We start from the raw sequence: 17,708 nt of genomic DNA on the forward strand, positions 1-17,708 counted from the left end.
TATATATATATAATTATATTATATAATACTATATAATAATATAGTATTATAATGAGAAATTGAGAAGATAAGCAACTTGTCCAAGCTCACGCACTTAGTGAATTAGAAAGCTAGGACCAGTGTTTGTGATGCTATGTTATACTTTCTTACACAGCCCAGACTGAGAGTAAAGAGGAAAGTTCTATTTAGGACCCAGGTCTCCTGACTGTCCCTTCGTGAGCTTTCCTATATCCTCCCTCATATGCCTCACAAAATGGCATAGTTGAACTGCACATGTGTATTATACACTGGCCTTTTATCTAGTGAGAATTAATTTACTTTTTTAGAAACTGTACCTTACTTAATCCTTACTTACTGTCTTGAGTTTGCATAGATCCTCATCCTGTTCAAAGAGTTTTCACATGCATCACTAATTTGACACCCGCAGAATTGATTTCATCCTTTGGCCTAGGAGTTTGCATGCATTCTTTGAAGTTGTGGAGGCTAGGAGATGCAGAAGAGAGAGGAATTGTGTCACAGAGGCAGACACACGTCAAACTTAAGAAAGTAGCCTATTTACTCAAAAGTACAAGCCAAAACAAAACTGATCAGTGTAAACTGGTATAGCAATATCTTCAAAGGAAATGAGGCAGTTTCTTTCACATCTCATCATTTCAGAACATGGATCCTCACTAAGCAATATTACGCTAAGAAATGGATTCTGTAGATTTCTTGTAATTGATAATTTTCAGTGTCATTGTCAATGCTCTCCGAAATAAGTTGATGCTGAAGTAGAGGGAGGAAGAAGAGTATTTTTTGAGCACTTGTAAATAATTGCTTTTCGTCTACAATAACATCCATGTAGGTATTTTGCCCATTTTATAGATGAGAACATATTGCAGACATGAATTTCAAAGAGGCCAAACGGCTAGATTAGTAGCAGAGCTGGAGTTTTAATCAAAGGCAGTCTACTCTAAAAATCCAAGTTCTTTCTTCCACACATACAAACTGGTAGATATGAATAGAACAGTGACTATTTGAAAATTCAAGTTTTCTACTGCTTAGTCAATTTTCCCAAGAGCTTCAGTTCAGTTTTCCATCTCAGAAAGTGGAAGTTAATATTTAAGTGAGAACGGAAACTTTGCGACAGCATGACGCCCTGAAAGGTGAAAGGCTACTATGGCCTCATTGAAACAAGATTTGTGAATGAAGGGGGATTTGTGAATGAAGGGGCCTGAGAGCCATGGGAAACAGGGCTTTCAGCCAGACAAGTGTGCTCAGCAGAGACCCACAGAGGGAAGCTCAGTCCAGTGCCAAAGGCATGGGCCACTGAAGGCCTCCCTCATCACCCATCTACTTTCCATGTTAACAAAAGAATAACTTATGGATGATGCCATATTAGAGCTAGGTGTAATTTTAAAGACCGTCTGACCCAAATTCTTCCTATACAAGATGGGGAAACTAAAACTAAAGTAGATAAGTAGCCTTCTCAAGGTCACATACCTAGAACCCAGTCTCCTAAATCTATTAGAAATACATTCTGCTACGCCCTGGTCTCTGAAAACAAAAGACAGTATCTCCAAAGCATGATGTGACTTTCCATGTTTGACCTAAAAAAGTAAAAATTCCCTGAATTATTTCTCTTTATAAAACTTCAGAAAACAGTACTTGAAGGTCACTAGAGGTTGATCATTTAATAATATCCAGTAATGTACAAACATACCCACACTGAGTCAAATTCTGGGAGATGAAAAATGGACAAAATGTAGATTCGGCCAGTGTTTGTTGTCAACATACAGCCCTGAGATTTTTCTTCCTTTAATCTTACCGGTCTAAAGTAGTATTAGAATATACGTGTCAAAAAGATGCATATTGCACGTTAGGCTATTCTGACTGAAAGCTATTTATCTTATATGAAACTGCTTTGCTCAAGAAATAAAGAAGAATGACTTCTATTTGTTGATAAGATGGTGAGTTCTGATGATTTGGCACCATGCTGCTGCATGCTTATTTTTATCTATTCTCTACTCTGTGAATCATATCTTCTACAACCATGCTAAAGATTAAATGCACAACCTTCGTGTACCTTGAATGATAAAGACCTTGAACGTATGGTTGTATAAAACTGAGACGTTATGAAAAACAAACGCATGTCATAGTCATAGGTTAAAAATAGTTAGCTTTTTGTGCGTGTTTAAGAATGGGGTATGCAAATTGGCCAGGATTTTATGTATGCATTTTATTTTGATCACTGAATAATGTCAGTTTGGGGGAATGTCAATAAATTCCTAGTTTAGAGTTTCATTGCTTCTTAGGTTGGAAACTGGAAAGTTTTGCTTTGCTTATCATTCAATATAAAAATTGAGCAGAGTGGGCCCCTGTTTTGAGGGCAGGAGTTAAAGCTTTGAGATTAGGTAGAAAAGACCACAAGCTCCATGTGAGCCTTTAATACATCTAGAGGGACCAAGAGGATGGGGGATGGAACAGGGACAAACAGAAATCTAAGACTTAGAGCAAGCAATTTCCCTGTTCTCTTAGGCCAAAATAGATAGCATTGTACCCACTCTGACCTTGAAAATGTTAACCGGATTAAACTTTTTTAGGTCACTACTTGACAGGAGGTAAAGTTGCTTCTCCAAGAAGCTGACAGTAGGGCTGGCGAGTGGTGTTAGGGCTGATCACAGTATTACCTCTGGAGTAGAATAACGACTTTGGGTTCTGCAATCCCAGGCAAGACCAGTACAGAGATATTCTGAATTTGTTCTCAAGTTGCATTAGAACTGAGCAGAATTAGGCTACTGGCTCCTTCAGCTGGGAATCTAGATGAGGTTAGAAGAAGAAGAAGAATTAGGGTGAAGTACTCAGCTCTTGAAGGAGCAAAAGAGCAGAATCTGTTTATTTTGTGCACATTAGATTTTCTCTATTTATCTTCTGAATTTTAAAATTGTTTGTTTACTTTGAGTAAATATTCCCAGCAAGGAAAAAAGAGAATAGAGAATATATGTGTGTGTGTTTTTCCATAAACACAACCTTCAAAACCCCTTTGCCTTGCTGAGAAATGGCTCTTTAAAATAATAAGATAGGTAACTGCTGTTTATAGTTAAACAGCTCTTTTTATTCTGAACTTGTTTCTCTTTTCATACATTTAGAAGCACTTTGATGTGTCTTAAAAGTGTGTCTATGAGAATGTGTACTATTGTCCTTGGGGAAAACAGGTGATGGAAATATCTTGTTTTCCCCATAACAGAGGGATAATTAAAATTTAAATTGGAAACCAAAAGCAACTTAGTAACAGAATAAGCAGACTATACTAGAATGTGTCTATAACGTATTGGAGGTTACTACCTGCAACCTTTGTTTGCAGTGTTCAGTGAGGAGGAAGGGGGGGAGGGTGGGTTGTGTGCCAGGCTGTCAGCACCAGCTGTGGTCACAGCAGCCCCTCATTGCTCAGCTATCCCCAGTTGTGTCTTCCTGCCTGCCTCCCTGCCCCAAACGATACAGGGCAAATGGCAAGGCCCAGCCAGGAGCCTGGAACATGAGCTGCCAGCAGGGGAGGCTTGTAGCTATGCCAAGCAGCAGTCCAGCAGTTGGCCTGACAGTGTGCCAGGGTAGCCTGGTGCATTAGCCCCTGACATGCATGCCTGGCGTTTCCAACCCACTTGCCGTATGATTTGGATCTAGAGTCAAGAAATGTGGGGCCTTTAAGAAAATATATGCTAACTATCCACAGAGACGGAGAAGGCACCCAGGCATTTTACATTTATGTATTTATAAATATGCATTTAATATCTATTTCTAGTCATAGAAATTTTGCTTTATGAAATTTACTTTCTTCAGATTTTTTTGGTTTTACCCCCTAAGATTGAAATTATGTTAGATGCCATATTCTGTATAATAAAAAGAACAATAAAATGAAATAGAAACATTTTGTACTTTAACCAGAGAACAATCTCCAGAGGAAAGAGTTCATAGAATTTCCACCTCAGTCACTTATAATGTCTGTACATGTAGGGCATTCCTGTACTTGTTTTTATATTGCACTGTGATTGTGTACTAGGCATGGCTTTGTAGTGTTTACCCTGGCCAAACAAGACCGAATTCTCTATTACGATGTACCTTCCCAAAGCCCCTAGCACCACACTTTGCATTGAGTGGATGGTAACAGATGCTTGTAGAATGCATACATGTTGAATGAGGGAGTGAAGAGATCTGCAAATAGTGAGCAAAACTTTTTTCTGTTTATAAAACTTAAAGTCCCCTTCAATCCCACTTTACACACAAAAGTTTTTGTAACGGGCAGGTGGGTGTTGATATGTGTTGTCAAGATTCGTTTTATGTATACGCTAACCATGTGTGCATGTGAGTGTGCAAGTGTGTAAATGAGTACATTTCTAGAAGGAGATAATGTAAAAACTGTCCAAGTTTAAAATGTGCATACTTTTTAATGCAGAAACTCCAGTTTTAGGAATTTGATTAATTTCTACAAATGCATAAAAACACTAGCTAAACTACGAGGAGTTTCATTAAAAACTAAAACCAATGTGAACTTCCATCAGTAATTAATTTGTTATAAATAAGTTAAGATATATGTGAACAATAAAATAGTAGGAAAATATTAGGAGAATGAAATGCCTACTGACATGAAGATGTCCGAAACATATTAAATGATAAAAGCAAATTGTAGATCAGTAATATGCAAGGTAATGTTATTTTTGCCAAATAATAATACATTTTAAAATAATGAAGTTAGGTTATTTTTTCACCATGTGAAGTAAACAGGATTAATTTAACCTGTAAGAAATACGATATTGATTTTCCAAGGTCCCTAATTTAGCAATAGAATAATAGCCTTTAATATTATTTGGTCATTATCCAAATAGTCCAATGTGACAACAACTCAACCACCGGTAAACATTTCCTGGGACCAAAGCCTCTCATGGAACTGTGTGCTTGAGTGAAGTGGCAGCCTAATGGTGCTGTCCCTGTCGGTGCTGAGTGATTGGATCTTGAGTGAGTGTGCCTCTACCCTACTGAAGGAGCCAGCAGAGTGGAGTGGAAGTTGTTGTGAGTGTAAGTGAAAAGATGTACATCTCATTAGAGAGGAGACTACGATGCTAGGATGCAAAGAGAGATCTGCAAACAGGGAGAGTCATTTCAACTCCATATTCTCTCATGGCCTCGGGAAGACAGCAACTGGTTGGTTTCCCGTGAAGACATTCCTATTTTCAGTTTGTTCTTGTTGTTTTTCCAAAAGGTGGGTAGGTATTCAAATGAAATAAATACCAAATCATCACTAAATAGAAAATTAAAATATTCAGGTAATTTAAGGACAGATAGAATAAGAAATAATTAAGAGTTACACCATGTTGCCTACTGAATGTTCCTCCATGGACAATGCTACCTCTGGACAAATAAATATAGCCATAGTTATCTGGAGAGTGCTTGAGTTTTGGTTTGAGTGACTCATGTGGAGCTACCAATGAGGATGAGATTTTGAGCCATCCTAAGATGTGCTTTAAGCCTGGTTTTTCCTCTTTGGAGATGGTACCAGGCTAGAGAACAAGAGGAGGATAATACGAAGACCCAAGAGGTACCGTCATTTGAATTTCAACAAATTTCTTACTTGATCTTCTTTAGTTCATATTTCCTTTAATTAATCTAAACATTACATTCTTTTTATTAAACACATTGTTTATGGAGCACTTTCATTGGCCAGCTATTTTCCAGTGCCCTCCGGATTGCATTATTTTATAATATTGTACTTGGTTTAAAGAACAGAGGCTTCATACCTAAGGAAAACAAGATAGTAAAGTCAAAATCTGGAATATTTGGGTAAAGAAAACTGGGAAAGTCAAGCAAAAACTAGTAGTTTACATTTTTTTAATTAAATCTTTAACTTTCTAATACGTGAATATAGGACAGATTTTTCTCCTTAGGGCATGAGAACTTTTTCCCAGCAATAGGAATCTAGTTTGATTTCCTTAAAGCTTTCTTCACATTTAGTATAATTGAGATTGCCTATACTTAATTAATTAAATGTCACAACTCGATATTTATTTTATGAATAATTATATTAGCTCTCTTATGTTCTAATCACCATGCCACTTTTTATCTCCATTGATGACTATCTTATGTTGAACCATGGGCTTTATGCAATTCCATAAAAATTTTGGTAAGAAATAAAGTATTTTAGTATTCAAATTAGTTCTTTATGACAAAATACCTCCTAAATAATTTTTTGTTAACATAATTTTTTTATTACATAAAGTACAGAACTGTTTGGGGCTGCTTTCTGTACTCCTATTATGCCTGCTGTTAGCTGGTAGCAATAAGATATACCCTTTTTCAAATTATTTACTAATTCTCCAATATACCCAGATTTTTTAAATGTACAGCTTTGGGGATATTTGCAAACCATTCAGGGGCTTGATTAAAAAATGGTACCATTTTATTTTTTTTGTACTTTATTAAAATAAAATATAAAATGTATATGATCCAGAAATATAGAGGAACTCTATCTAAAATTTTAACACTTTCATTTGTGAATTATATGATATCTCTAAGTTTTTACATAATTTTAATAATAGAAAAATTATATATAATAATTTTTTAACTTAACATATTATCAGAAATATTTTGGTATAAAAAGATGCACTCATATACCCTACGGCAAGTCTGTAATTTTGTAGGCAAACTGTTTCTTATTCCAATGTATTACTTGCCTGGTTAGCTCAGATGATTGGACCATGGGACAAAATCGATGAAGGTTATAGTTTCAATTTCTAGGTAGGTCAGTTAGCTTTACTTGGCTTCATGGACACATGAAGGGACTAAATGACTTAGAAAGAACATGTGGAGGTATTAGTGTGAATTCATCTCCTCTGCTGGAAAAACCACGCATAGCAGAAGACCTAGGTTTGTGCCAATCCCTAAGTCATTAGCGTCAAGATGAAAAAAAAAAAAACAAGAAGAGGAAAATCTTGACCCTCCAAATACAAAAACTGAATGCTAGATAGCTTTCATTTCCATAATATAATTTACTGACCTGCCTTCTCTTTTTATAGTTACAGTTGAGGGGCTCCAGCCAATCACCTGCCTGAAATTACTGCAAGCCTAGTAGGAAGCTTTTGAGGAGGCGTAGTCATGTTTTCATTTCATTAGGAAATCATTTAGCAAATTACTGCTGTTCTGTAAATTACTGTGCTGCATAACTTTCATACTGAGCAATTATTTCCTTTTTCCGTAAAAATTGCAGATGAAAGGTTTCTACGATAAATAACCTGTATTGAAAACAAACCATTCCTAGAATTTGGAAAATGTGATACAGCATTTCTCAGGTGGAAATAAAAACAAATATATTGTTTACTTTGTTACTCTTTGAGGTGAATGTATAGTGGCTTCTGAGGATGAAATCACAAACTAAGTATCTAGTTTTTGAAAGGAAAAGAGATAATTTTGGAAATCAGAGTTCTTTAAACCTAAGTTTTACATCTTGAAGAGAGCCCCACCATCAGTAATCAACCTAAACAGAACACGGTGTTGGGAGCAGTTTTCATTATGCCAAGTCCAAATGTTTAGGATGTCAGTCTGTGGGTAGGAACTCAGTTCTTTCAATTTTGTGTTGAGGCAATGGGCCCAAATATAAACTGAGGAAATACAGCCTTATCCCCACAGCCATTCTGACTAACAGGACCACATTCCAAATATGGAGATCACTGCTGATGTGGCAAGAAGCATTGCAAAAAGACTGATTCCTCTGGCCTTTTCCGGAAACACTTGGCTAATGGAACACAGGGCTGGCTCTTTCATTTCAGTGGCAGTAAGACCGAAAAGCAAAGGAAGAGGAGAAAGCTTTTCCTTAAAGAATGAGGTCCCATTTCAGTGCTGCCTTTTCATAAAAGAAGGGCTTGGAAACAAAAATGAACGACTGATACTCATAAAGACTAGTCAATATTAAGTAGATGCCCCCAAACCTGAAGGTCATTATAACTAATAAAGAGAAAATGCTTCATGATAGCTAACATTTTAAAATAACAATCACAATAGGTGTATATTAAGTTAAAGGTCCTTATACCTAGAACTAGTTATAACATCACTAGACTTAAATTTGTGCTATTTGAGTCCACAGTTAAATAAAGTTGTGACAAATGTGGAGAAGATTAAGAAGAATGGCATAAATGTGGTTTCATCGTTGCAAATGAAAACTTTGAGGAAAAGGTTAAAAGAACTGTTATGATTCATTTTGAAAATGAGTGGACTAAGAAATTTTTATCATTTTTTCCATCCTTTCTCAACTTGTGTTTCCCATATAAACCACATAATACAGAAAATAATTTAAGTGACTCAATTCCTCCATGAAAGGTACATAACTAGTACCATTGTAGATACATTGATAAGAACTTAATTCATTATGTACAAGGATGCTGAGGCACCAGGGCTTAATTCTCTCTTGTAATAGAGGTTGATAACAATTGGATACACAGTGGACCATAAACTAATGTTGGCAAGATATCTGAAGCCTAGAAAATGCATTTAAAAGCAGGAGATGTGTAGACAAGATAAAGGGTAGATTTCCAAAAGATAAATTACTTAAGAGTCTATTAAGGAAAATTATACAATTACACAATTTCCTTCTTCCAAAGATTTTGAAGTTTGGATTTACTTTATTCTCACTGGAAGGGGATGAAGTGCATAGCCTCTGAAGGCAGAGGTCTTAATCCACCCTGAAATGTATGTTCTTCCAATGTAGGGTTATTCAAATGTCCAAAGTGGAGAAGCCCCAAGGTTAGAAGGGGAAATAGCAAAACACGCTGATACAGCTGAGAGGTGGTAGCCTAAGATCCATCTCCTTTCCTTGAAACCCATCTCATGGTACAGAGAAACATGTGTTTACTGGTGTCAGGCAATGCAAAGAAGGAAACTTCACATTGAAAATGAGAACACGGATGCTTAATATTCTTGAGGAGAGTAAAACTAGGGCTGCTTAGGTTCTTTAGAAATATCTTTCGTTACATTGCTAATGTTATTTTTTTTCTAAAAAGATAATGCCTGTTGAATCCAGAATACTGCCTTGATGACACAGAATTACCACTCTGAATATAAATAATTGTTATTCAGAACTATAAACAAAGAAGTAGCAGACAAACTATAAAGGGCAGATTCAATGGACATAGTGTTTCTATCTAAAAGCAACCTGGGGAATTCCCTGGTGGTTCAGTGGTTAGGACTTGGTGCGGTACTTTCACTGCCATGGCCCGGGTTCAATCCTTGGTGGGGGAAATAATATCCCTCAAGCCATGTGGCATAGCCAAAAAATTAAAAAAAATAAAAGCAGCTTGGTTTCTATGTCTACTTTTCTGATGAATGCAAACACAGGAAAACTCTGGATACTCTTAAGTTTTATTAGTTAAATTCTAGGTTATTGAAATCCTACTGTACATTGTTGCCCATAGTGATTTTTTATTCATTAATCCACATTATCATGATTCTAGAACTGTTCGAGAAGATCACTACTGACTTGGATTGTACATTTAAACTACAAATGACTTCTTCTAATGTTACTTTAAGGAGTATTTGGACAAGGCATCAGTCACACTGTGGATGCAATCTGCTTTCTTTGGCAACTTGTTATTAATGTAAAATGAGAGTCCATATTGATCTTCACTTATGTAAGCCATTCACATGAACTCCGTGAAACTGCAAGTGAGCAACAAAGGGAAAACTTTGTCTTCTAAGAAAACAGTGGTTTGAATATTTGAGTTCAAACTACTCTTTTATAGTAAACAAACATATTGTTTACTTACAGAATTTTCAATTGTAATGAAGTCAAGTTTGGAACAGTTAAAATAGCTCAAAGATGAATGAGTATATGAACAAAACTTTTCTTGGCTTTGCCTAACTGCTGCCCTCTTTTCCATTTACAGCTATTCAGGAGCAAGAAAATGAATCCGTGTCCCTATTCTTAAGCCCAGACATCTCCTTAAATAAGTCACAGTTAGATGACTGCCCAAGGGACTCTGGTTGTTATATCTCATCAGAAAATTCAGATAATGGTAAAGAAGATCTGGAGTCTGAAAATCTGTCCAACATGGTACAGAAGATTACTATCACAGAGACAAGTGACTGAATACATATTATCAACTCTACATCTACAAATGTGTTCTATTTTAACTCTTCTTGAGCTATCAATAAAAGATCAAAAAGGAGAGGAAGGGAAGTATTTGCAGATACAACCTGAAGTTAAAATGTTTTAATAGGAATGATTGTACATAAAAGCTCATATCTCTAATGCTCCCAATTATTGTAAATAATATGTATATTTATCATTTTAAATGCTACGTGTTAATATTTCACTTACCTGTATCAGAAAAAGGATAGCGTAAGTTTTTGGTATGTGCGACATAAGCCTTATTTGGCTTTATTTTATAAGTGCAAAATGATTCTGCAAAAAAAAAAAAAAACTTCCTTTTTTTATACCTGCCAGTTTTGAATTTGTGTATATTGTTGAATGAATAGTAACAGAGTGTGTGTCTGTTTAACTAATTGTCCAAGCATAGTGTGAGTTAATACTGGAGACATTTTATCCTGATCCACAGTGGAGTTTTAGTAATTATTTTTTGTTGATTTCTTCACTGTTGTCTGTATGAAAGTATAGATAATGATATATTGTCAATTCTGATTTAGTAAAACTAATTTTAATAATTGTACAGATTCTTCATCTTTAAGTGTAAATATTTTTAATTTTGAAATACCCTAATTTTAATAATAAAAAGAACTATGTGCATTTGGTATTTTCCAGACTAGTGTTATTTAAAGTATATTCATCTTAGAACTTTAGACAAAATATCTCCTATCAGACGAGGTTTTATAGTCAGTTCTCACATATATATATATATATATATATATATATATATATATATATATATATATATATACAATTTCCAAATCAATTACCTCACCTCAGTCTCTCTCCTGAACCCAGATCTGTGTTATCCAACTTCCTAAATACTTGTATGTATTAGCTCAGGCTGCCATAACAAAACACCATAGACTGAGTGGCTTAAACAATAGAAATTTATTTCTCACAGTTTCAGAAGATAGAAATCCAAGATCAAGTTGCCAGCATGGTTGGGTTCTGGTCAGACCTCTCTTCCTGGCTTGCAGATAGCCTCCAACATGGCAGAGAGAGACAGCAAGCTCTCTGGTGTTTCTTCTTATAAGGGCATTAATCCCATCATGAGGTCCCCACCCTCATGACCTAATCTAAACCTAATTATCTCCCAAAGACCCCATCTCCAAATACCATATGCTGGGGTTTAGAGCTTCAACATCTGAATTTAGGGGGATGGGGGGGAGGCACAATTCAGTTCACTGCACTCTAGGAAGCTTCAACTCAACTTACCTAAATTCTTGATTTTCTCTGCAAATTTGTCTCTCTTGTTTTATTGCCGATCTACCTCTCTCTTTAACAGTACCAACTTCTTGCCAGTTACCCAAAGCGGAAAATAATTTCTTGCTTCATCTCACATGTATCCTTTTCATACAGATTCAATAAGTAATCAAGCCCTATGGATCCTACCTCTAGAAATGCTTTCATATTCATGGCTTTCTATCTATTCCCATAGTTGCTGTCTTGCTTTGGAACCTCATAATCTCATGTGTGAAATGATGCAATAATTTTCCAACTGACTTCTATTCTGTCAATGCCCTACCTTCTAATCCATCCTCCACATGATCTCCAGAAAGAGCTTCTAATACAAAATTAAATCACATACTTCCCAGCCTAAAATTTTTGATGGCTTTTCATTGTCTTTAGTATAATATTTAAACCCTCAGGGATATAGAAAATCCTTCCCAACAATTTTTAACCTACTCTATGAGTCATACCTTTCTTCTCCCACTCTCACTCTACATTCTCCAGCCAAAATAATCTACTTGCAATGTCCTGAATTCACTATTCCCTTGGCAACTTTTCTTATGTTACTTGTTTTCCTGGAGTGGCTCCTGCTATTTTCTATATCCAGAAGCCACCCTCTGTTTTCTGTCTTGAGACTCACCACCAAAGTCACTTAACTCTGTGAAGCCTTCCATGATTCCCTTTGGCGTTCCCCTCTTTGTGTTTCCATAGCAACTTGTACCTCTGTTGATTACAACACTTACCACGTTACACTTTATTTATTATGACACTTGCCCTTACATGAGACTGTAATCTCCTTGTGACAGAGATTATTTTGTTTAGTCTTTTTAATCTCTGGTGTAATACCAGGTACAGAGTGGGCATTTAGGAATTGTTCGCTGGAGGGCATTAAATATAACAATTATTCCCATACAGCACATTCCATATTTATGTTTAAATCAATCTACTAAATCTATAGGTAAATGCCTTCCAAAGTGACCTAAAAGTTTTTTTAAATAAATAAAACATAACGCCTTAGGAAAAATCAGGAAACACAAAGTGTTATTTTAAATTCTTGGGGACAATATTACACTGTTAATCTCTATCATATTTTTCCAGATCCATGAGAGTTAATCCCAGATGTAGTGCCCAGGTCAGGAGTAAAGCACATGTCTCTTTCTGTTCTTCCCTCTCCACAGCAGGAAATCATGTTTCAATTTCAAAATTCCAACATGCTGGCTCCATCATGGCCCCACTCCTGGTAGGACTACTACCTCAAAGAGATTATTCTAGGGCCTCCTTGGACACAGCACAACCACTGACCATAATTTTTAAACTTTAATCAACCTGCTGCCTCAGGGAGGTCAAGAGAGTATAGCTTCTTTATGAAGATGCCCAGAAATTGTAGGTTGGGAAGCATATAAGGAACTTCCTGATTGTAAAATGGTGGATATCACCTGTGAAACATACTCAGCCACAACTTCAATCCCTTCAAAATGAAGGTACCAATCAAGAATTTAGGGAAATACTTTTGAGCAGAAGTGCTGCAGAGGCCTTGAGGAGACTGAAGCAGAGGAAGAGAACTTGGATTCATGCAAAGAGAGAAGAAAGGAGGAAAGTGAAGACACCTTGAGGTTGCAGTTGCTGGTAGGATGGCCCCATCATGGAGCACAGCACCGAAAAGGACACTCTAGCAGAAATACATGTTGGGAGCACTGCTGCCTTTACTTTACCTACTCCATCCCTGCAGCTCTAGCCTCACCTTCCTTAGGTTTTTCTCTTGACCATGGAAAGCTGGATAAAGAGGAGTGGAAAGGCAATAAATAGGTCATCCAAGGTTGTGAGGTAGTTGAGAGACTTAGACCTTCCACTGTTGGCTGGGAGAGAGACACGAGTCTGAGTCTTTTAAGAGTAGATGTGAAGGTGGTTCAAGGATTGACATTTTAATGTTTACCAGATGATTACACTGGCTTAGGCTGAAACCTGGTGAGAGAACCAGTCTCACTCATTTATTTAATCACTCAACAATATTTAGACATGGAATATATATGCTGCCCAAGACTATGCCATAAAAACCCTTTGGATCAGATAATCTGCATCACAATCTCGCCACAGCCTCTCCATTGGAACCAGCTGAGTCTCTCAGTTTAGAAAGGTTGTAAAACCATTCTGGAATGCAGTGATTATTCTGATCCCAGGGATAGCCTATATTTACAGATTCAAGTTTGTTGTGACAGTATGCACGGTTAGAGAAATTTCATTTCAGGTAAATGGATAAAATCTTTATAATACTTTATTGATAAGAGCAAAAAGTAGATGATTTAAATTCTGGTTTCCTCCCCCCCACCATTCTATTGCTGATATAAACAGGCATGTATCTTCACCCTGAAGTATTTTATCAGAAGCTTTTTTAAATCAATTAAATTGTAAAAAGAATTCATTAAGAAATAAAATAACTTTTGAAACTTCTAAAATGACAGCGAGCTAAAAATTTTCAGCTTTTAGACACTGTCCAATTCTCTGAGGTTACAGCCAAGTGCCTTGCAACTTCCTGAGTGAGACCAAATTGATGACATTTCATGTTGAGAAACTTCCGTTACAGGCGTAAGTTCTGAGAAAAATAATATGATGAAATTTTAGATACTTCATCACCCCACACACACAACCACTTCCATCTCCCCACCACCGATAAAGAAAATTGTATAACCCATCAGCATGCAGACTTCAAGTACTCTTTCATAAAAGTGGGAAGTCATGCTAAAATTATGTGAAAGTTGAAAGCAAAATGAATAGGGACTAAATACAGGCAAAAGAACAGCAGTTTCTAAATTTGACCAGGTTTTTTGGCTATGAAAATAAGACAGAAGTAACCCTCACTTTATGCTACCGCCTATCTTACTACTGAATTCATCTCATCACACCCAGTGTTGACCTAAACACATTGACCAGAGATCCTGGTTTGAGGACTGTGTGACTTTGGGTAGGTCACTTATTCTCTGAGCTTAGCTTTTTCCCTCTACAAAATCTATATAATTATAGTACTAATATTCCACGTTATCTTGTCAATTAAATGAGATAATGTGTTCAAAGCACCAACACAATGCATGCAGTATGTGCATAAAAACTGATATCTGAACATAAAATCAAAGCAGTGCACATGCTACCATAATACTGGCATGGTTTTGTAGTGACACGAAATTCTTCAGACACAAATGCCAGAGGGCTAAGACAAATGTGCTGTCCAGCAGCAATGAGAGAGAGTCAGGTGATTTAACAGACCTTTACAGATTCATGACCATTTTGTCACGACAGACTATTTCTTTGTTTACTCCTGGCAGTTTAGGGAGAGGCTATATTGTATTTAGCTCTGACTCCTCACTCTTGGCACATGATAGGGATAATCATTTTTGAAGAATAAATGATTAAGTATATAAATGAATGTCTATATTAAATAAATAAAAGGTTTGGGGTTATTACTGCACCTTAGGCCCTGGTCTTTACAGTATAGAGTCACAGCCGAGTGTGCTATAGCCAACAAAGAAGCCCTTAGGAAGATACCCTAAATGTAAGATTTAAATATTTGCAAAGTTTACGGGCATCTGAGCAAATGATCTATCATGGGAAATCAAAGAGCAAAGAGAGGCTACCAGGAAAATATGAGCTTTCCATTACTCCCCCTTTCCTACTCCATCACGCAAACTTCTCACATACACAGAGTATCAGTGCGTCTGTGTGATATTATAAATTAAGAAGCCAAGACAAAAGAACCTAAAAAACGTAACATTAGTATGTTCAGAGATTTTTTTTTTGACCTCTGGGGGCCCCGGTGAGCCTGAGTGCAAAGCACCATGTCCTCACAGGGATGAGGTGAAATCCTGATGCATAGGCTAAAGGCATGGTTTTCCTCTCTGAGTTCTTGGGCACTAGGCCAAGTGAATGGGCAGGAATCATTCCATTTGCAGAGTAAAATGGGGTGAAAAGCACTTCTGGCACACTTTGTCCATATAAATTATACTTGTTTGCAATTCATCAACTCCTTCTCTCCTTTATATCCATATGTAATGTAAAGGATCATCTTTCTCTGTAGCTCCATAATGATGCACAGTTCAAAAATGTGATAGAATCAGCTAAAAGAGAGCAGATGGAAGCCTTTTTTCCCCAATATGCATATTCATAAAAAAAAGTAGAGAACTCAACAAAAGGAGATACAGAAGTACTTGTACCCGGGGGCTGCAGAGACTTATGTATAATAGTAAGTTGGTTTTCTGCCACTATTCATTCTTGAAACCTTTACTCATTCATTCCTGCAGTAATCATTGAAAATGCTCTGGGAAAAAGTCTGTCTCTCTATATAACACCAAATATATTTCCCTTTGGATTTTTACTGTACCTTAGAATCCACGATTCAGGAAGAAATGGTTAAATATTTTACTAGACAAATATAATTAGAAGGCAAACTATGGAAAGGGGGAGGGGCAAGGCGAGTTTAGAACTGGGAGGAAGTGTGACTTTGACTCATACTTGTTTGCAATTCATCAACTCCTTCTATGTGTAAGAACTCTAAAGCCTTTGGGGGTGACCCATCAAAATCAAGAGGCTTATCTGTCAGCCTCCAAATCAACAGCAGATGAATTCAAGCAAGAGAGTCTTGGGCTGGGGAAGGAAGGCATGGACCGATTTGCCAGCTGTGTGTGCAAACTTAGGGTCCTGCTTCAGCACAGGCCTGGGATGCCTGGTTCCCTGGGTTGTCCCTAGCCTTTTCTCCAAGAGATCTCGAAATATCTAGGAGGGTAGTGGTGCTGGAGGAGAAAGCTCTGGTCTGGAAGGAATCTTGGCCCTTGATATTACATATCCATCTTCACAGCAGCAAAGGAGGGACCCTGGACACATCACCAACCCTCTGATCAAACCCTGGCCGGGCCGGCCCCTTGGTCGCCACAGAGTCCACACTGGACGAGGACATCGCAATGGTCGAGGCGCTGCAGAACCAGCTGCCCTGGTTAGAGAACGTGTGGCTCTGGGTCAACTTTCTGGCTTTTTTCCATTCTACTTCCCTGCGGCCTACTAGGCCTCTCGCTGGGTGGGCATTGCAGAGCTCTGGATCAGCCTCATCACCAAGTGGCTTGACCTTGTCTTCATGTGGTTTCTGTTTAGAGGCAAGCCCTTTCGGTGGGTCCATGTGTCTGGGTACTACAGCCAGGCTCCAGCCCAGGTTCACCAGTTCCCCTCTTCTTGTGAAACTGGTCTAGGCAGCCCTTCCAGACACTGTAAGATCACAGGAGCAGCTCTCTGGCCCATAATGATGGCCATCTTTTCCCAGGTGGCCACTTGGACCTACAGCCACTGGGTGAGAGTGATACCTAGCTTGGCTTATTGCACCTTCCTGCTGGCGGTTGGCTTGTCCCAGGTCTTCCTCTCACCACATTTCCCTCACCAGGTGTTGGCTGGCCTAATAACTGGTGTTGTCCTGGGCTGGCTGATGACCACACCCCCAGGTGCCCATAGAGCAGGAGCTAAGCTTCTATGGGTTGAGCTCGCTGGTCCTCTTGCTGGGTGCCAGCCTCATCTGTTGGACTCTCTTTACACTGGGCCTGGATCTTTCTTGGTCCATCAACCTGGCGTCTAAGTGGTGTGAGCGGCTTCAGTGAGTACACTTGGACAGCCGGCCCTTTGCCTCCCTGAGCCATGACTCAGGGGCCGCCCTGGGTCTGGGCATCACCGTGCACTCTCCCTGCTATGCCCAGGTACAGAGGGCATACCTGGGATACAGCCTGAAGCTAGCCTGCCTTGTGCTGTCCACGGGGCTGCTGGGCCCCCTGGACTGGCTGGGCTACCCCCTCAGATCAGCCTTTTCTACATCTTCAATTTCCTCAAGCACACCCTCTGGCCATGCCTGGTCCTGGCCCTCGTGCCCTGGCTGGTGCACACATTCAGTGCCCAGGAAGCACCACCCATCCGCTCTTCCTACTCTAGGCGCCTCCTACTGCCACTCTCCTTCTCACAAAGCCCACACTCCATGACCTCCACAATCTGGGAGGCAGCCCCATCCCCTTCCAGCCCCCAACAGGCCCCTCTCATCTTGAATTTTCTACTTTTCCCACCGCCTGGTCTCAGGCCCAAATAAGGGCCTTCTCTCTCCCAGGAAGGCTGGTCTTCCTCCTGCCTTTCCTCCCAAGTCCCCAAAGAGCAAAGGCAACAGTAAGACCAGTGGTTCCTATAACACTGTGAGGGGCTGAGAAGAGCCCTAATAAAGGCTTTCCACAGCTCTGGAAAAAAAAAGACAAACTATGTAAAAAAGTGAAGACTTCCGTGTTCCTTTAGCAGTACGGATTAC

The 17,708-nt window shown here is 38.4% G+C and overlaps 1 protein-coding gene and 1 pseudogene across 3 annotated transcripts in view; both read left to right on the forward strand.

Moving 5' to 3' along the window:
• Positions 1-10,756, forward strand: part of SAMSN1 (SAM domain, SH3 domain and nuclear localization signals 1) — a 49,155-nt gene extending 38,399 nt beyond the window's left edge. For 2 of the 3 annotated variants that reach the window (XM_029214593.1, XM_029214595.1), the window contains one exon: positions 9,903-10,756. In XM_029214593.1, the coding sequence (XP_029070426.1) occupies positions 9,903-10,105 (203 nt within the window). In that variant the 3' untranslated portion in view covers positions 10,106-10,756. Of the gene's footprint in view, positions 1-9,470 lie in introns of all 3 variants that reach the window. The other variant, XM_029214594.1, reaches the window with a different exon arrangement.
• A 2,856-nt stretch (positions 10,757-13,612) lies between these two features.
• On the forward strand, positions 13,613-17,498 carry LOC114890236 (annotated as a pseudogene).
• Positions 17,499-17,708: the final 210 nt, after the last annotated feature.

This window comes from Monodon monoceros, unplaced genomic scaffold (genome assembly GCF_005190385.1).
Source record: "Monodon monoceros isolate NGI ecotype Baffin Bay Population unplaced genomic scaffold, NGI_Narwhal_1 Super_Scaffold_11, whole genome shotgun sequence".
Classification (NCBI taxonomy): Eukaryota; Metazoa; Chordata; class Mammalia; order Artiodactyla; family Monodontidae; genus Monodon; species Monodon monoceros.